General features: G+C 48.5%; 1 protein-coding gene across 1 annotated transcript in view; it reads left to right on the top strand.

The window, feature by feature from the left end:
• The window catches only part of PAPPA (pregnancy-associated plasma protein A, pappalysin 1), a 223,581-nt gene that overhangs the window by 144,242 nt on the left and 58,600 nt on the right, over nucleotides 1-20,739 (top strand). Inside the window, exons 11-12 of the mRNA XM_012721479.1 lie at nucleotides 18,370-18,483; nucleotides 19,392-19,527. Coding sequence (XP_012576933.1) covers nucleotides 18,370-18,483; nucleotides 19,392-19,527 — 250 coding nt within the window. The remainder of the gene's footprint in view (nucleotides 1-18,369; nucleotides 18,484-19,391; nucleotides 19,528-20,739) is intronic.

Here is a 20,739-nt window from a genome sequence, read left to right as displayed (position 1 = left end):
ATTTTGACTCACAGACTCAGAATCAGCAGAGACCTATGTGAAGCCCCTGGGCCCAAGGGGTTGTCTTCAGCAATGGGTGTTGGTTAAGATGAGCAAGCAGCTTGGGGTTTTCTGTGAAGAAATGGGGACCTGAACATGACGGCTTCTATCTAGAACAGACTCGCACTGGGGAAACACTCCGAGGCTTCCACACATGAACTTAACCTTGGAGAGGGTATGCACTGAGGGGGAGTAGTGAGCCTGCCTGCATCAAAGAGAGATTAGCGGTGACATTATTTCCTCTTCACTTGAGTATTTGGGGAAATAAAAGATGGTGGTGTGGCCACATTGGAAGGAATCTTAGTGTTTGAGCCAGAGGCACTGGATCTGAGTGCCAGTCCATGCTAGTTGGCTGATGTCTGGCAGACACTTTACATTTCTGAACCTCAGTGGGTCTGCTCTCAGTCTGTGGGATGATAACTGACAAATATAATGGGTGTAATTCCGGTGTTCCTTCTTTTTTAAAAAAACATTTATTTTTTTATTTATGCATATAAGAACATGGGTATAGGCCAGAGATGTGGGGGGTGAGAGGATTCACCAGAGACAGAGTGGGGAGCAGACCAGGGAGATGTACTGAAATACCCTGCTGAGGGGAGCAGAGGGCGAGACAGGAGAGGTCTGCCGTGGGTCAGCAACCTGGCTGGGGGTCGAACTCGTGCTGCGGTGGCTGCCCATCGCCCCATAGTGCTGAGACTTAACCTCTTGTGCCACCAGGGAGGGCCTCTGTGTGCCTTCCTACTAGCTGCCTCTTGCATGTCCCCTACAAAAGCACGTTACCATTAAGCAAATTGCGTCTGGAGGAGGAACACTCATTTGTGTGAGAAGAAAGCATTTGGGGGGAGCTAGCATTTGTAGGCATGCAGCAAAGATATACTGACTAACTGGGAAGGTACCTTGGGGAGCCAGAAGGACCTGGTTTGAGGACTGAATCTGCCCCTTGACCCCTGACTTAAAGCCCAGAGCAAGCACCGCCCCACGGTGCTGGACTGTGGGAGCAGACACAGCTCAGCCGTCCATTCCGTGCCTGTCTGGGAAAACTCTGGCCTCTGCCTTGCTTCTTCTCCAAGCCTGACCCAGGCCCCTCTCATCACTTCTATTCTTTACATCATCTTCCCCTGTTTTTAGCTTGAGGACTGGACCGCTTCCATCCCTGTCACTCACTCCAGCTCTTGAGACCCTGGCCATTCTTACTTTCATTTGCTGCGCTGTGTGTTTTATTTTTTCGTTTTCAACTGTTGTCGCTTGAAGTGGGGGCATCAGCATTTAGCCGGCATGGCCTTTGCTATGTAATTTAGTTTCATGTTCTGTACCCGAGAAACATGTCAAAAATGTAAACAGTGTTCCCTCTCCGAGGCTGCAGCGCACTGAGGAAGCAACAGGCAATTCAGCTTGCTGAGCCGGCTGCTTTGGCGAGATCGAATTCTGTCCCCAAAACCACATGCTCATTTCTCTAAGTCTGAAAGTAAACTTTCTCAAGCCAGGCACAAAGGATGGGGTTTCAGGGGACCTGAGTTTGGCCGTACACAGGATCTCATTTTTTTGTTTGTGAGTGTGTTCATTTGTGTTTGTTTTTCGAGCCCTTTGCCCCCCCCCTCTGCCCCCCCCCCCATCCTTGCTATTTAAGTTAACCTAGATGTGTTACCTATAGAATCAGGCCAAGAGGGACTGATACCCCCTCTCCCACCCCAGTCACGGGATTCTTAAACTTGCCCGATCCCAGTGTCAGGAGCTGCTGCCTGTGTGTGTGTGTGTGCGCCTGTTTTCTGGGGAGACATGGATTCAGAGAGGGGCTGTGCTGGGAGCCTGGCTTCTATGCCAGGGAAGTCCAACGTAGACTTCCTTGGAGCTCCTGCCCACCCTGGGTCCCTTTCCCAAGAAGGACCCCCAGGGCAGCTGGTGGGAGGCGATGCTTGGCTGGTCTCCATCCTGGGGGTGGCTCCTGGAGGCGTAGGTTTGGAAGAGCCCTGGTCTGCCACCAGGGGACAGCTCTCAGGAATGGGGGTGCCTCCGGGGTGAGGCCCAGGTTTGCAGTGCAGTTACCTTGCAAGGGGTCCAGGAGATGGCCAGCCAGGGAGGAAGGAGAAAGGTACTTCCAGGAGTGCCTTGGGGAGCTCTGGGCAAGAGTTCATGTTCCAGCGAAGGCAGCCCCAGATGAGCCGGCTAAAACCGGTCATGGTCATGAAGGAGTTCTGTGTCACCCCTCGAGCCACCCATGAGCTCAAGCCTGGACACGGGCCTCATACAGGTGAGGAACTGAGCTTCTCATTTGAATTGAAGGAGTGACGTGGGGCTCATGGGGAGCCCTGTGGACAGCAGTTCTGGGAGCATCCCCATGATGACACCTGTCGCGAGCTCTGGGGCAGGGTGTTTAGGGCACTCCTTCGCCTCGTGGGTACAACAGGAGAATACAGTGGAGGCGACATACAGGAAACACAGAACAGGGCCAGGCTCGACTCACCACCTGAGTCTTCTTCGTGAGCCACTGCCTCACCTGCTGCTTACCCAACTGTGCATGGGAGCTGTGTCTCATTTCACAGGTGGGGAAGCAGCAGTCCCCAGGGTGCCCCTATTCTAAGTGGTGGGACAGGAGGAATCCAGTTCTTTCAGGTTCCACAGCTCAGATGTATCGACTACACCACATCATGTATCCAGAGCAGTTTTTGCTTTTTAAAGATGTATTTATGCATACAGAACTGGGGTACAGGCCAGGGGTGCAGGGGCGGTGAGAGGATTCATCAGAGACAGAGTGGAGAGCAGAACAGGCCAACTGGTAAAGTACACTGCTGAGGGGAGCAGTGAGCAGGTCAGGAGAGGTCTGCCGCGCCATGTGGGTCACTTCCGGGTCAGGGATCGAACTGGCACCGAAGTGGCTGCTTCTAGCTTGCAGTGCTACACTTTAACCCTTTGTGCTACCAGAGAGGGCCCCCACACCCCTTAAAGTAAAATTTTACTTTAAGTAACATTTCTTCTTCTGTTACCCAGAGTGAGCTGTGACACTCCTCTTTTTATGACACAACATCTTTTGTCTTTTAAATCCACCTCTGTCCTTGCTAGAGGATCTTTCCTTTGAGAGTACGATTTCTGTAACTCACAGTAAATATTGGTCAGCGTCTCTTTTTTAGCTGTAAAGTTTTCTGTATTGTTCCTCATGGTCCAGAAAATCCGAAAGCCTTAACAAAAACCTTGCATCTGTACCAGCTTCTCTTTGCAGCCTGTTCCCTGACTGGTGCATTCCAGCACTGAAGTGGCTTGCGATCTATCCCCAGCCAAAGCCTAGAGTTTCTATTTCACCACTGTTCCCTCCTCCACCTCTTTGAGACTTTGTCCTTCAAAGTCTCACTCAAATGGCAGCTCTTCCATGTGGCCTTTCCTGACCCACACAGACCATGTGCACCCTCACCCTTTTAATGGCACATAACCCTTCTGGAATGGTCCAGGGGCCTGGAGCACAAGCTGCCTTATGGTTTGCATTTGTCTACGTCCATAGCTTTTCATACCAAATGGCCTGTAGGCAGTTAGGGATTTGGGCCTCATGGTACAATTTTAGGGATTTTTTTTTTAGTGCCTAGCACATTGCGTTTAATACAGAAAATACTCAGAAAATGTTTGTGGGTTCACTGAATGATGCTGTTGGAAACACTATTTGCTGAGTGATGGCTCAGCAGTATATGATTGGCTTAAATACACAAATGAGTGTCTGTAAGTGATTTCCTTGTGGGGGCCAGTTACAGATACAACAGGCGAGCAGAATGAGCAGGTCTCCTTGTGCCCCCATCCCATTCAGCTCCTGGCTTACAGATGAGGTGATGGCCACCTCTGCTGAGAACTCTGGAATTCCTTCTGCTCCAGGGCCTCCATAGCCTGCCTCCCCACTAGTCTCCGGATGTTAGCTGCTCAAGGACAGGAGCTGGGTGGCGATTGCACTGGTGTGTTCACTGCTGTGTGTCCCAAGATCAAGAACAGGACACATGGCAGGCACAAGAGAAATACTTAGGACTGAATCTGCACTCTCTCTGTTAACAACTTTGTGCAAATGTTTGGAAGTGGCTTCCAGAGGCTGAACCCCAAGATAAAGGCTCTCCCTATTGCCTCTGATTATTTTGGGAAGGACTGGGGTCTCGGTGATGTCCCTAAGAGGAGGTTCCTGCAAACTAATGGAAATCTAACAGGCTTCCCTGACTTGAGGCTGTGACTCATGCTCAGAATGTTCTCCCAACGAGAGCCCCAGCAGAGGAGGGGATGAAAAGGCAAGAGAGAAGGGAGGAAGGAGAAATAACGGGAGAAGGAAAGGAGGCTGTGGAGTAAGGGAGAGAGGGAAAAAGGATCTCTGCCCAGTACCACACTGTGTTATATACCCTACGAGGTAGCCACAACTGCCACTGCTTTGCAGAGTTGTGAGCTGAGACTCACAAAGGTTAAGTAACCACTCTACGTTTCTGCAGCTGGCCCAGGGTGGGGCTGGGAAGTCTAGAATTTGAACCCAGAACTTTCTTCATGTAGAGCCAGGAAGAAAGACGTAGGGGGTTCAAGAAATGTTAATTGTGACTTCTAGCATGTAGGGCTGTGTCTAAACACTCTGACACTCTGCGTACAACAGCTCTTTGAATCCAGTCAACAGCCCCTTCTTCCCTCAACCCCCTGAGGTACCAGCATCTCATTTTGCAAGAATTTAGATCTAGTGAAAGATTCAAGGTCAGGCTGTCAATAACAATAGAAGCCAAGATTCCAACCCACATGCCTTTGACCTTAAAAATGTGAGTGACTTCCTCTGCTCCGTGGAAGGATCAGGAAAGTGGCAGGTGTAGGGATGCTGAAGAGTTCACTTGGTGGAGCCCAGACCACGCTGCAGTTGTTCCCAGGGACTGCCTCTCTGAACAGCTGCTTCAACACCCTGCTTCTGTGCAGATGTGTGCTGCTTTGGCCAAGGGTGCCACTGGGGAATTCTGTCCCTCAGAGGAGTCTGCTGATGAGGTGGTGGATACTAAATGTCAGTGTATATTGAACATTTGGCAGGCAGAAACCCAAGTCAACCTATGACAATCCCTGCCCCATCGCTGAAATCTAGAGGGGCATGCCAGAGAGAAACACCACCTTTGTCCCTCAGAAGATCACCCGTGGCTTGAGCTGGAAGCTGGACAGGACACCACTGAAAGTCTAAGTGATCCCTGCGCTTCCTTGCATAGGTCAGCGTCCTGCATCCTTTGGAACTTCTTCCTTGGGAAATCACATTGGAGGCAGCCCTGGCAAGAGCTTTGCCTGCCCTTCAAATGCAAAGAAAAACAAGTCAGTCCCTTGGTAGTTTCCAACCCTTGTCACCGAGGTCAAAGGAGGGACCAGAGCCCCCAAAGTCTGCAGTAAGGAGCAGGACCCAGGGGCCCTGCGTTGTGCTTGATCATCTTGGCTTCAAGTGGGATTCCCTGCAGGTAACGTGACTCGTACTTCTCTTGGACACAACTTGGAACACACAGATCGTAATTAGGAAAGCTGGAGAAGAGGAGGAAGGGGGAGAAGGGAGGAAAACAAATACACAAAAACAACCTGGAAACTCCTAGTTTTATGAACTTGAGAAAGTCTTGATCTTTTAATACACAGATGTTTTTAAGTGAAAAATCACTCCTCTGACCTTTTTTGAATAGACCAGTGTGGTCAAGACTGCCATTAACCTCTGCTCAACTATTTCTGACCAAGGGTTTCAGTGACCAAGCACCATGCTGGGATGTGTTCACTGCTTTCCTGATTAACCCCTGGATGTCCAGACCCTCCCAGAGAAACGCCGAGAAGCGGCTTCTGAGATGACCTACTGCGTCTATCTGAATGCCTCTAGCCAAGTGGCCATTTCCCTAGCATTGACTGTGCTTCCCAGTTCGAATCTCAAGTGGGGAGAGAGGCCATTCTGGATGGAAGTTAACTAGATTTGTGTTCTTGGTCTTTGCTCTCTGATTCTCAACACAGGGCAGTTTGGGGGTTTGGATTTAGAGGAGACATCACTGACCGGCCCTATTCTAGAATCATAGCACCTCAGTATTCTGGCAGTGCTGCAGGGTTCAGAAATTGATACCATGGTGCACCATGCAGACTTTTTTTCAAATGCCTGGTGGTGAATGAGTGAACTCTGGCTGAAATTAATGGCATCCTCTTGATCTAATCCAGAGTCCACACTGTTTTTCTATCCTGATCTAGCATACATGAAATTTCATTAATTGCTTTTAGTAAAAATGTGGGGAGAAAGGAGATTTGGAAGCACAGAAAGCTAAGATTTGTGCTTTTTTGTTTGTTTGTTTGTTTTTAAGATTTATTATATTTATTCGTACAGAACTGGGGTACAGGCCAGAGATGCGGAGGGTGAAAGGATTCACCAGAGACAGAGCGGGAAGCAGAACAGGCAGATCAACGAAGTACACTGCTGAGAGGAGCAGCGGGTGGGTCAGGAGAGGTCTGGCTCGCCATGTAGTCACCTTCCGGGGCAGGCGGGAATAGAACTCATGCGGAAGTGGCTTTAGTTTCTTAGTGCAGTGCTTTAATCCACTGCGCCACCAGGGAGGGCCCGATTTGTGCTTTTTAAAAAAAAAAAACAACAGTGTTTTCAGAACAGTGTTTGCAGCAAAATTCTGCATCTCGAACTTTATCCTTCATGCCTCTGAGATTGACATCATCTGGGAAACTGGGTTGGTCATGGCTCAGCTGTGGCCCAGTTTTTCCTCCTGCCTTGGCTTCCCTCCCTGCCCCTCAGACCCTGCTCTCCAGAGTCCACTTGACATAAAGATTTTGGCATTTTGGACCTGGGCCTCAGGGACCACTTGCCCTGCTCTCTCGCTCAGCCTTGCACACGCCTGAACACAGAACCTACCACTGAGTTTCAGGGGCCCTTGTTGCCTGCTGTCATTGCTGGTCTTCCACTGCGCGCACCCCCCCCCACACACACACACGTTCTAGGGGGGCTGTTAGGAGTAGGGATTTTATGTGTAATGGTGTTTTGGTCTGGAATCCATTATGCTCATGACCTACGTGAGCAAAATGGCATCAGAAAAATTATTCTCCTAACTTGGTATTTGCTGATCCTATAAGTAAAATTTCAAAATGGAATTACGTGACATGTAGTAAGTGCTATGTTATGGATGTTGGATAAATGAGGAAGAAATACTGGTAAAAAATAAGGACAAGACTGACTAGGAAAAACTTAACGGCGACCTCAGCTCAGGGAGCCCCCAACCTGCTGCCTTGCACCCCTTCAGAATTTCAAGAAGGTTTCCCACACCACTCTCCCAACCCCATCCGCATCTCACTGTTGGAGAACGCACATGTGCCGTGAAGTCACCCACGGACCATCTGGTGGGGATCCCGTTCCTCCTCTGCTACAGGAGATTACGTAAACTGGACAGCAGCCCCCAGATGTTAGCAGTTTCTGCTCATTTTTTCCCTCCCTTTTCAGCAATAATAATAATAATTAAAACAAACACCAGCCTCATCCCCTACCCCCACCTCAGAAATTACAAACAGGTGGGCCCAGATGCCCTGCTCCTTCAAAGGCCGCCTGGTCTCTAAGCTCAGCCACACGCCCCTTGGTGGGCCCACCCTGCCAGCTGTCCTGTCCCTGGGCCCATCGGGAACATGGCCCCTCTCATGAGAAGTGCTTGTGCTGGACTTTCCCTCCCCCTGCCGCTCCCACCCCCAAAACCTTGGCCTCCAACTTAAATGGATGTATTTTGGAGGACTAGGTGGCTTAAGAGATTAGTAATGAGATCCCAAGTCTTTCACTGCTGGGTCAGAAGTTCAGAGGCGGGACTGGGTGGCGAGTGAATGGCATAATTATGGAGCCGGGGAGCAGGCCTGCTGAGGGCCAGTGTGAAATGAGCCTGCCGGGCCTTAAAAGGGAGCAGTTGTCAGCAGCACAAAAGCCCACCGCCACATCCGACACTAATCACTCTCCCTTGTTAGAGGATTTACTAGCTGGAAGAGCTTGAGCCTCCTGCCCAGCACCTCCTCAAAATGGGTGTCTGCATTCCGGGGCAAGGGTGCAATCCAGTGTCTGGACCTGCTGTCTGTGAAATGGGGAGAGGTGCCGCTGGCCCATGGACTGTGAGCTGACAGTTCGCAGACTGTAGGCATGTCGCCAGTGTCATTGTTTAATTACCCCCACCTCTGCAGTGGCCTCGGTATCCCATGTGAAACCAGGCCTGTGAATCCTCCCTTCACAGTGGAGCCCATGCAGGTGAAAGCAGCAGGGTGCTTATCACATCACTGTAATTGTCACAGCTGCAGGATGCTCACTGCACGATGTGGGCCTCAGTTTCCTTATCTGTATAATGGGGGCAGACATCACTGCTCTTTGCTGGGCTGGCTTGCCTGTGCCTGGGTCCTTTCAACCGTGGGTTCTTTATATGCAGAGTGAGGCAGGGAGGGAGGGAATGTCCCTTGCAGAAGAATGGAAAGAGTTGCATTGGGGCACAGCTCTTACTTAGAGATGGCAAGAAACACATGGGCTCTGCCATGGTTCCTGGTTGCTTTCCCGGGCCTCTGGCTTCAGCTTTTCCCTTAGAAGAAGGCTGGGGCACCCGGTTTCTGTCTTCCCAAACTCCTGAACCTCTATCTGTGATAGAGAGTATGCCATTCAGTGAGCCTTCTTCCAGAGTCAACTCTGATTCCCAACCATATCTCTAAGAAATGGTTGTCTCATCACCTGTAAAAATCTTATTACCAGTAGGACAGCTGTGTCTTCAGCACTTTCTCTGCTCCCTTTCTGTTGAAGGCTTCTTTTTCCTCTATACCTGTTTGATCAGTTCAGATTGTAGGTTGACACCCCAAACTACAGGCTTTCAGACTTGTGGAAGGTGTAGATCTGGAGTGTATTGGAGCCCTAAGAAGTGTGAAGTGCCTACCAAGTAAGGGACAGACCCCAAGGGTAATGAGGTGCTAACCATCCCAGAGCTGCTACTGGAGACTGGGGGCATTGAATGCCAAGTAATCTTATCTGGAGCTGTCTCCCATGGAGGTCTTGAGACCTGCTACTATTTCCAGAACCCCAGCTGGGAGAAGAAAGCCTCTCTCAGCTCCATACACCCACCCTGCACATAGGAAATGCTTCTTTTGCTTGATTGTCTGTCCATGCCAAATAATAAATCCTGAAATTGAAAGAAAGGCAATCTGCCCCTCCTTCCCCCGCCTCCCCCCCCCCCCAGGCAGGCATCAAAGGGGAAACCTTCTCTGGAGGCCTGGGGAAGTGATAATTGTTTCTAATGGTCTGGTCGGTAAAAGAAAGCCTGGCTCTTCCCCCCCTCCCCTTCTCTTTTCATTGCCATTAGTGTGTAAAAAGTAGGTTGGAGGAGGGGATTGAAGGTGTGTATGTGTTGTATATTTATTAACCCTCGGTTACCCTTCAAGTTTTCCTTGTTAAGGGGGTCAGTTTGGGGGAAAAAAGGAGGCTGGAGACTGGGATGAGTGTAGGATTGGGAAAAGCAGGCCCCAGGCAGTCAGTGGAAGAAACCTGGGACCTGGAGTGTCAGGAGTGTCTCACACCTTAAGATGAAGTATGTGATGCCCTTCTTAGAAAGCCTGCTACATCTTCAAGGATCAATAACACTTGTGGTTAACTGTTACTTCATTCCTTTATTTGCTTGGTATTTGCTTAGTTGCCTCCTTTAGAGCTTCCTCTGCAGTTAATACTGAAGATGTAATGAGCCAGACCCCATTCTTGCCCTCAGTGAGCTAACAGCCTAGTTCAAGGACTGTAAGTAGGTTTCATCTTCTTAGTTCATCCTGACTGGTTGTGTGTGTGTTGCTGGATAGTATTTTGGTGAAATGGCTTAGAGGTCTCCACTCAAGAGACAAGCATGCCCCATTTCATTACCACCATCTTTTGTGGGCAACGGGAGGGGGTGGTGGTGATGCTCAGGTATGCCTCGCCTGGGCCAGTGAGCTGCAGGACTGTGGTACCTCTTGTTACCTCTCAACTTGGTTTCTCATCCAGGAAATAAAGGTCTGCTAAAATTTTTCCCAGAGGATGAGTTTAAGGGGCCCTCCCAGGTGGCACAGCAGGTTAGGAAGCAGCACTGCAAGCTCGCCACAGTAGCTTCAGTGCCAGTTTGAAGCCCTGGAAGTAATCCACATGGCACAGCAGACCTCTCCGGTCTCACCTGCTGCTCCCCTCAGCAGTGTACTTTCAATTTGCCTGTTCTCCTCCCCACTCTGTCTGTGGTGAATCCTCTCATCTCCCCCTCAACCTCTGGCCTGTACCCCAGTTCTGAATAAATAAATCTTAAAAAAAAAAAGAATGGGTTTAAGGATTAAATGAAGTGGGACCAGACAGGCTCTGGAGTGCAATAGACTAATGAAAGAAATTGCTGAGACTACCAGTTATCATTCTTGTTAGCACATTGTAACTCTGTCTAAGCCTAGGGTGGTACATGGGTGAAACCCCTTCTAGTGCCCATAAGTCAGTGAATCCTGAGTCTCCTGTCACCGGGACTGTACCATGTGGCTGTCATCATCTTTGCACACTGGTTTAGGCTACCAAGACCTGGGATTTGGGGTCAAATACCTCACCCCTGAACTGTGAGTATAACCTTAGAAAAGCCACATCAGCTTAAGGTCGGCAACTTTCAGGGAGCTGCACTCAGTGGTCCACATCAGAGACCAAGGAAATGGAAGAAAAATCTAGAGCAGGCCCTTCGCAAAGCTCATGCTGGAGACTGGTGGACAGGCAAGGAAGCACATTGCAATGTATTACTCAAAGGGTATGAACAGTGTTGTCTGGATGTCCAGCCACAGGATGGGAAAAGAGTGAACTTTGTGCCAGACCAGCTTGGCTTTGACTCCTAAGCCTTGACCAAGTGACCAATGCCTTCCAAACCTCAGATTCTTATCTCTAACACAGGGACAAAGAGGCTTATTCCTCAGCATTGGCATGAGTGTCACATGAGATCATCCATGGGAAGTGCCAGTACTGGTTGGCCATCCTTTTTTTTTTTAAAGATTTATTTATTTATGTATACAAAACTGGGGTACAGGCCGGTCAGGAGTGGTCTGCCGCACCATGTGGTCACCTCCGGGGCAGGCGAAGATGGAACTCTGGAGGAAGTGGCTTTAGCTTTTTAGTGCTGTGCTTTAACCCGCTGTGCCACCAGGGAGGGCCTGCTTGGCCATCTTAAGAAATGATGTCCTTCTCCCTTCCCCACAGCAACCCTGGGGAGAAGCAGCGTGTTCCATATAAGAGCAGTCACATTGGCTTTCTGACGGTGCTAGACAAGCGTATTGCTCCATGCAAAAGTGTATTTATTTAGCAGGGACTCTCTGTCTCATCTCTCCAGCCCCTTTACAGGCAAGGTCTGATGTGCTAACTCCCTAAGGCTTTCCTGCTTCATCCTTCATATCAAGGAACCCACTTCTGGCATCTCTTGCAATCTAGCAATTCTTGGACTAATAACTCATCAGACTGAGACTCAAATGTGACCTAAACATTGGGAGATATGGCCCAGGGAGTGTGTGTGTGCATATGTGTGTGCTTTTTCATTTTTGTGCATCGCCGCTGTCAATATGCACCCCCACACTCCTCCCTCCCTACTCCTTTTCCTCTTTTTCAATGAGGCCATTCCCAGGTCCCCTTGGGTTGAAAGGAAATTGGAGAGGATGGGCTAGAGGTTTGACGAGTACTTCCTCCCTCCTGTGATTGACAAAAGGGCATGTAAGTCTGTAAAAGCAAAATTCAATAGAAACCTCATGGTATCTCCCCTGTGTGGGAAAATACCAGTCTTCCCACTCCCCCTGTCCTCCCTCCATCTCCAGCCTTTGTGTACATCGTGTGTGGGTGGAAGATAAACTGGATTTACAAAACCCTTTGAAAGCAAGACATCGTTAACTCTTCTAATTGAAAGCAGTCTTCGGTAAAGGAGGGGGCTTGAACTGGGGTGCTGATGTAGTGCTTGGCAGTGCATGGACTGGACGAGAGTCCCCAAGGAGCACAGGCACAGAGGTCTCTGCTTCTGTGAGCCCAAGAACTGCAGATCACCAGCTGTTCCAACCAGCCTCTCCTCTGCCACTGTGCTCTCTGTTCTCCATGTATTTATGGGATGTGATGTCTGCAATCAGATCTCGGGGCCCCCCCCAACAATCACTGATCTTGAACCTCTGACAGAAGAACTTCCCTCACTCTTTAGCAACATGCAATTGCAACCACAAAAGAAAAGAAAAATAAAACAAAGCAGAAAACACATTGCTGGAACAACTGTAGTAAACTTTTATGTCACTCCTCTGACTGTTTCAGCTGGAAAAGGTAGAATATCAGAGATATGGGGTCCAGGAGTTCACTGAGACCTGGAGAGGGTGTGGCCAGTGTGCACCCTGTTGCTTTCTTTCTGGATTTGCTTTATACTTCCATGCAGAGACAGCTGTGCTGTAGCAGTCACTAAGAGGAGCCTGGAAATGACAAACTAGCAGGGTGTCAGATTGAATTCATCTTGCTCTATCCATTTACATGTGGAGGACGAGGGTCAGTCAGAAGAAGTGAGCAGTCGGGTGAGCTTGGAGGCAAGTCCTCCGTCTGGCAGTCTGGGGTCTTTTGGCCTCTTCATCCTTCCCCAGGGTAGACCTGTCAGGGTCTGCTCTGGTCTGCTGAAGAAGCCTCCATTCAGGATAATTCCCGAGGCCATCATCGTCAGCAACCCTGAGAGATGAATGGGAGGGCCCTTTGCATATCAGCGTGTACAGTTACAAATGTGTGGTTCATGTGCATCCGGGTTCTCTCACTAGCTAGTTGTGTGCCTCAATTTCCTTACCTGTGAATGGGGCACAATAACAGCAGCAGTCTCAAGGAGTTGTCCTAAGGGTTGCATGATGGAGCCATCAAGAGTCCTCAAAAACAGTGTCTCACACAGAATGTACAGCTTCTGCTGTTGTTAGGCTGAGCTCTGGCACCTAGTGGGTGCTGAGTGCAGGGCACTCTGTTAGGATTAATTTGAGTTTCTCACTTTGAGAGTCTTCAGACAAGCAACTATAACCAAGATACATATAAAGAACTATATGGACACATAAGAGACAACACTTCATTCTGCCAGGGTGGGCAAGAGCTTTCAGAGGAAGGGTGATATTTGAGATTGGCTTTGAAGTGTGTGTAGTATTTCACAAAATGGGCGGTCAGGTACAAGAGAGAAGGGAGAGTATGGGTGCGTGGCAGGGGGCAGTTCACAGCCCATGAAAAAGTTGCCCCAAGAGAAGGGAACATCGCTGTGGATACAGAGACACCTGCCTGCTGTGTGGCAAGGGGAATCAGCTAGAAACAAAGGCGAGGACATGTCAGAAACCACCTCTCCCGATGGCCTTTGTGAGCTGCGTCTAGGAAACGTTCTGTCCCATGTTCTGTGAGCAGCCAGGAAGGATGGTTCTGGATTGGGAGAAGAGGTTAGTTTCCACTTCAGAAAAGAGCCTTGGGTAGGGGGCAGGGCGTGAGTGTGAGTGGAGCAGCTGGTGGTGGAAGCACAGCGTGTCCCCCCTCTGCCAGTCAAGGAGGCAGAGGTGGCGATCAGGTGTGGTGGTTAATTCACATGGATTCAAAGGGCTCAAAATCCAGCTGCTTCTGGAGCTGTTCACAACTGGGACTAAGACCTGGGAAGAGTTCTTTACAGCTATTGGGCTTCATTTTCTCCTCAGAGGAAAATGAAGTAACAATTCCAACTTCACAGAATACTTGTGAGGACAAAGTGATCCTGGGGCCATTAGACCCTTGGACACATTATCCCAGTGGGTTTCCTTATTCTATAGGGCATTAGCAGTTCTTCCAAACAATCATGCATTCATGGGTGGAAACTGAGAGGGAGAGATGTATAGCTAAGAGGGGGGGCAATGAGAGCTGACCCTGGTCTTTTGTGGTCCATGGTGGTGTGTGTGTAAGCAGATACCTCTGAAGGTGAGGGAGTGAGCATCTAATTGACAGTGCAAAAGGTAAGAGGCCCCCTCAAGGCCATGGGGAAGGTAGCCACTTGCCCACTGGTGCCAGCGGGTGCTAAGATGAGCAGGAGAGGAAGTGACCTGCTCATCTTCCATCAGAGCCCAAGACCCCAGAGAGAGTAGTGTGGGCCCAGGAACTACTGTCTGCTATGGCTGCTATGAATTCTTGGGGGAAGAGGCAGAACTCTCCCTGGAGGTGGTGCTATACAGCAGAGGTAGGATTGCTGGGGTGCAAAAAGTGGGTGAACCACCTGGGAACCAGGAGATTTTGCATTTTCATAACAATTTTGCTACATGACTTACTGTGTAAGATGGTGTTAGACACCTACCTTGTTGTGAGCACTGGAAAAGGAAGGGGTCTTAGTAGATCAACTATTCAAGTCTCTCTGACCCTACAACTCTCAAATAAGAATGTTTGTAGGCGGCCCTCCCTGGTGGCGTAGCGGGTTAAAGCACAGCACTGAGAATCTGAAGCCACTTCCGCATGAGTTCGATTCCCGCCTGCCGCCTGCCCCGGAGGAGACCACATGGCGAGCCAGACCTCTCCTGACCCGCCCGCTGCTCCCCTCAGCAGTGTACTTCGTCAGTCTGCCTGTTCTGCTCCCCACTCTGTCTCTGGTGAAGCCTCTCACCGTCCCTGAGCCTCTGGCCTGTACCCCAGTTCTGTATGAATAAATAAATAAATCTTTAAAAAAAAAAAAAAAGAATGTTTGTAGGCATTGGTACTTGGAGGAAAGGGCAGGAGAATCGATGGTCAGACACCCCTGCCCCTAGCTATTGCAAAGAGCTCTGTCAATGGTCATGAGTCCTGTTCACAAAGCAGTGGGCTAGATGCTGGGCAGTCCCTTCTCTAGCTCCACAGCACCCGAGTGAGGGCACACAGCCTGATCACAATCACGGCTGCTCCTGCTTGTTGCTTTGGCAGTATTACTGTGACTTTCTCTTTTTCCCTTGACTCCATCATTGGTTTATTAAGATACAAGTTCATTCAGAGAAAACTCAGTATTTCAGTCATTCAAAGTAATACTGATTCCTAGTGATTAGCAATTCCCCTTTCCTCCATCCCTACCTGTCAACCACAATTCTACTCTTTGATGTAATGAATTCAAACTGTTAGGTACCTCAAAGAAGTGGAATCATATACCATTTGTTCTTTTGTGACTGTCTTGTTTAGCATCATGTACTTGTGACAGGATTTCCTTCTGTTTTTTAAGTCTTAATAATCCATATTTTTTTTTTTTATCTAGCCATCAATGAACATGGCAGTAAGCAATGCTGAAAAATAGGTTTCATTCCTAGGACACCCCCTCTCTACGGGAACTTCCAGCCTAGAGAGAGCCTCATCAACATCTTCAGCAGGACAATGAATGGTGTGAAGGAGTCAGTTTTTTGTCATGCCAGTGTTACAGAGAGGGTGGAAGATTCTCTGTCCACCCCCTGAACATCTGAGACTCAGGCACTGGGGAAAGCACTTGACATCGTCAGGGTTTGTGTGTGCATGAGTCGGGAATGTGAGGAAAAGCAGAGGGGCTGATGGAAGATTTGAGAGAGGTGCTGACTGGGATGGGGGAGAAAATAGGAGGGACGGGGAGGTCACTGGGGTGAGTGACAAAGAAATCGGAGAAAGGGAGGTAATACATGAAGAGGATCTTAGGATGATGTGGAGTGCTTGAGTCCACGTGGAGTGTAGGGGTAGGGTGTCAGTTTCCTGCAAGTTCCCCCACAAATATTCAGTATTGTCCACATTTCTTTTGTGATTCTTTATTGGTGTTGGATTTTACTTTGGAAGGTGCAAAATCATTGGTGAAAGAATTGAAAGCATCACCAGAGAATCAGTCCTGGGGACCCCACCTGTATTCTTAGTCACCACCCTCATGGCTTGGGGAACACCCAGTGTGCCACGAGTCCTGAAATAACACTGACTGTGCAGCTCCATACAGGATCTATACAATCAGGAGGCTGGTGTTTGCTCCCCTTTGTCTCCGCGACCTCCCTCCTCCCCACCTCAGGAACTTCGATGATTTTAAGATCAACTGGGGCTTTGGGCAAAGGTTCAGCTGGATTTGTTTGCCCTTCTCTGATCTGCTTTGACTGTCCCCAGTCGGGATCACAGCCAGCCTGAAACAAACACAAAACTAAATAGGAAAACAGAAGAATAAAATAACAGCAGCATGTTCCTCTACAGCCCTGTCTAGTGCTGATAGAGTTGACCAGATAAGAGGAAACTGGATTTAAGCAATAAGAGAACTTTGTTCCTGTGGAGACTTCTTTGACCATGAATGCTTGAGATGCACAGATAAGCCCCCCCACTCCAGCATGCCAGAGATGTGCTCCTCCACAATCTGCTGGGGGATAGACAGCTAAGAGAACTAGAGGACAAAATTCCAAGATGAAAAATGTTGAATTGCTGGCCTGGATTTCAAATGCCATAGATAGTTTATGCAAAGTCTTGCACTGTTGTAAAATGTAACACAATCCACTGGCACATCTGCCAAAGCTTGGTCCCAGTTGTTTTTGAGAAAAATAAATAAACTTGAAAACGTCTTCCAGGCCACTCAAGTGGCTATGTTTTAGCCGCAGTCTCCTCGGTATTAGGATTCTAGAGATATGAATAACTGAAGCCATCACCTAATTCCTGGCCGAAGAGATGGTTGATTCTTGGCTCTGATTTCCCTGTAAGTTACCTGTGATGTTTTGGAAACTAATACTCCATCCCCAGGTCCCACTAGTCCTCGGGAGGGGGTGAAGGGGAACTTTGGCAATGAACACACTCCAGTCCTTTTCAGTGTTTTAAAGTCGGAGCTCTTTTCCTAAATGAAGCATTACAAGGCAGCCCGATATATAAAACAGATGAGCGGGGAAGCTCTGGCGCAGACAGTGATGCAGCAAATGAGTAGACCTTGCCACGTGTTGGCTGACACCTCCGAAGAGCCCAAGAATCCACTGGTGACACCTTGAAAAACTTTGACCAGATCAACATCAGATATGAGCAAAAAAACAAAAACAAGACCCAAAGAGATGTGGTAATAACTAGTCCACATTCACTCATCAAACACTGAGGGAGGCTGGACCAGAACCAGATCTCCCTAATCCCAAATCAGCACATCATTGCGGCACTTCCTGGGTGATGATGTGTGATTCTCCAAAATTGGGTTAAGCAATTTCTCTTCCTCTCTTGGAGGTTTCAAGAATGAATTGGTGAAGATGTGAAGGTCAAGGGAAACTGGGCGAAGGGTATAAAGAATGCTGTGTATTGTCTTTGCAACTTTTCTGTCCATATAAAATTACACTAAAACAAAGAGTATTAAAAAAAAATACTGATGCTTGTGATACTGATTAACAGTGAAGCCCTGCATTTAAACCTAACTTTGATTAGTGAATTTGATGTGTAACTTTTCCACTCCATTGTTAATTGTTCTGCACTCATCCATACAAATGCCTGGGGTATACTTAGTCTTTGTATGATTTCTATAAATGACATGATAATGTACTTTCCCATTTACACCTCGTTCCTTTGTTTTCCCGCAATGTTATGTTTTGCTGTCTCTCCTACAGATAGCCCTGAATTCTGGTAGGACTCTATTTACATTGGCCAGGACCCATACTGAATAGGGTGTTAAATATTTTTAGCATCATCCTGCATGTAAATCTAGGTCAGTCCTTCTATTCTTTTGTTTCATAGAATTCTGTCCTGTGAATAGTTCATATTTTATGCATCCCTTTGCTAATACATGAACATAGAACCTATTCTCAAACCTTTGCTACTATAGATATCACCAGAATAGATATCCTTGATCCCTTCTAGGTAATTTTTCTTTCTTTTATTTTATTTCTTTCTTTTTCTTTCCTTTCTTTTATTGTTTGTTTCTTTTACAGCGTGTTCTTGGTATGGTTGAGATTAGGTTAGCTCATCTCTTAAAAATAGTGGATGATGCAACTCTCCAGCACAGCCTTACTTTTCAGATGAACAGATCAAGGCCTGCGTATTTGGGATAACAATTCCTGGCACAACCAAAGTGTCAAGGTTTCTGTTTTCCTTTAAGTCTCTGCCTCTGTTTCTTACACCTGGGACACCTTTGCCACACCTTTTTTCTTATCTTTACCACACTATTCTTCTAGACCCAATTCACAGGTCAACTCCTCCAGAATTTGCCCCATAGGTATTTCTCTTTCATCTATACCACCAAAACAAGATATCATCCTTTCCTTGACAGTGTTGAGGATCCACTCTTCTGTGACCTAACGTGAGAGCCTGAAACACTCTTATGCTCCCATCCCTGTTTCCTCCCATCATGACAAGAACAAAATAGGTGGATTGTAAAGCTTTGTCAAAGTGAATTTCACTCAACCTCTTAGACCTTTATATATTTTTTTTGTTTTCTCTGTTTCTAGGTGTGTCGAACCAAGGTGATAGATCTCAGTGAAGGCATTTCCCAGCATGCCTGGTACCCTTGCACCATCAGTTATCCATACTCCCAGCTGGCTCAGACCACTTTCTGGCTCCGGGTAAGCCAAAGCTTTGAGAGCTTCAGACTCTTCAGCAGTGGCCCCAGGAAGCTCTGACTCCCATGGCCCTTTCTCAAGATGGTTTGTTTATCCATGGAGGGTGTTAATTGTAAGGACAGAGAACAGAAACACTGAACAGCCGGGTGCTTCCTGAAATGGAATCCCTTAATTGCGGGTGGGTTACCCCCAGTCACTCTTGTTTTGGCAAAGAGTTTGGATACCTTTTATCTCACTGGAACCTCCTACTCATTGTTCCAGGCCTTTAAACATTGCCTTCTCCTGGAAGTCTTACTGAACCCCATAAAGAAAAGTTATCAGGCCCTCCCTTCTCATCCTGCCCATGTGTGAGCGCCTGTTGTGTGGTTTTCCGAAACACTGAGCCTGTCTACCTGACCAAGGTCTGTGGACTACACTGAATTTGGCACAGTGTGGTACTGACTTCCTTCAAATTGCACAGGCCCCATGAATTCAAGGACCAAATTTTGTCTCCTCAGTGCCTAGTACTGAGGTTAGCATGGGGAGGCAGAGAATAACAAAGACCATTTTTCATGGCTTTAATACACTTGACTCCATTTCATTATCTCAGTGGAGTCTCCCAACCATTGTGTGATGGGGCTTTTGGTTTAATCCACCATTTAGAGGTGAGGAAACTTGGGTGCGGAGAAGCACAGCACCTCTCAGCATCACCCAACTTGGAGGGAGCAGAACCGAAACTTGAATAGTGTCTGACCTCGGAGCCTGTGTGTCTCACTACTAGGTGTCTCTGCCTCTCTGTTCCCACGCTGGACCCACAGCAGCCAACCCAGTGTCTGAAATGGAAGAATCTGCCCCCATTGTACCTCTCGTGGCTGCATCCCCACCGCATGACCAAGTAGATTAGTGACCCCCCTGTGTCTACTGCATTTCAGGCATACTTTTCACAGCCAATGGTGGCTGCAGCTGTCATTGTCCACCTGGTGACTGATGGTACCTATTATGGGGACCAGAAGCAGGAGACCATCAGTGTCCAGCTGCTTGATACCAAAGACCAGAGCCACGACCTTGGTGAGTATGTTCTCTAGGGCATGACTTCCTCTTGCACCTGCTCCCTTCCCTGCTCCTGGAGGCTGTGAGGATGTCCTGGCTGGATACATCTTCCCCCTGGCAGTCTCTTCCTTGCTTCTCTATTTGACATTCAAATCATATTGTATGTCTCTCAAGAGAAGCCTGGGTCTGATGGATACAAGGATCAGCGTCAAAATTAAATCATCCCTGCCGCTGGAGACCTTAAACTTCAGGCGTCCTGTGTGATCCTCAAAAGGACTCTGGGAAGAAGCCCATCATATGTAGCAGTACCTGAGACCCAGAGACTTGCATGGAGAGATGCCAGATCCCACAACAGCTGTCTGTCATCCTAGCCCAGTGTTCTTCAACCTCTAGCCAGTGGTGTCCATGAACACCCACCAGTGCCACCCTTATATTCAGCTCCAGAGCTCTCCATGGAGCAGGAGTAAGATCAGTAAGATCAGATAGTTTCTGGAATGGGAAAGAGGAGTCAGGGTATACCAACCTAGGAAGAAGCCTCCCCAGCATGGGACTGAGCAAAGGAGTTGACACTTGCCCCCCCGCTCCTCGCTCCCGCCCCCGCCCATACCCACACCCACACGAGCCTTGGAATGGGGGAAGGAGCCCCAACACCAGAGCTGACAGCTGAGGTCTGAATCCCATCCTGGCTACTCACTCACTTCCACCTTGTCAGTGACTTTCTCAACCCCTTTCCCTCCTCTGCACGTCAGGCCAGTGGGGACATCACAGTCAGCTATGACACAAACTGAGATGTTACTTGGGGCCAAGCAAGGTGAGCCTGCCTGGTATGAGACCTGGCTCTAGAAAATTCTGTTGCCTCCTCCCACATTTCGATGTACCCTGTGGGCAGCCAGTCCAGAGCCTGTGCTGCAGGCCAGCACTGAGCCTGCAGCCCTGGCTTCGCAGCAGGGCCCACACCATTCCAGAGCTTATTTCAAAGACCCAAAGGAAGCCAGTCTGCAGGGGGTCATTTCAGGGTCAAGCAGAAGCCAAGGGAGCAGGGAGGGCTTTTTGTTTTGTTTTTATGTTTACTTACTTACTTAGTTTTAAAGGCAAGAGGGAACATATGAAGAAGGAAGAGAAAGAAAACCCTCTGGACTTATCTGGATTCCTGGGAAATTTCCCTAAGTGAGAAACAAATATTTTCATAGCCGTCCCAGCACTGCCAGGGCTCCAGGAGGGTTTCCAGTG

This window comes from Condylura cristata, unplaced genomic scaffold (assembly GCF_000260355.1).
Source record: "Condylura cristata isolate star-nosed mole 26May11 unplaced genomic scaffold, ConCri1.0 scaffold00006, whole genome shotgun sequence".
NCBI lineage: Eukaryota > Metazoa > Chordata > Mammalia > Eulipotyphla > Talpidae > Condylura > Condylura cristata.
The sequence above is the reverse complement of the archived record's forward strand: the minus strand, read 5'-3'. Positions and strand labels throughout refer to the sequence as shown.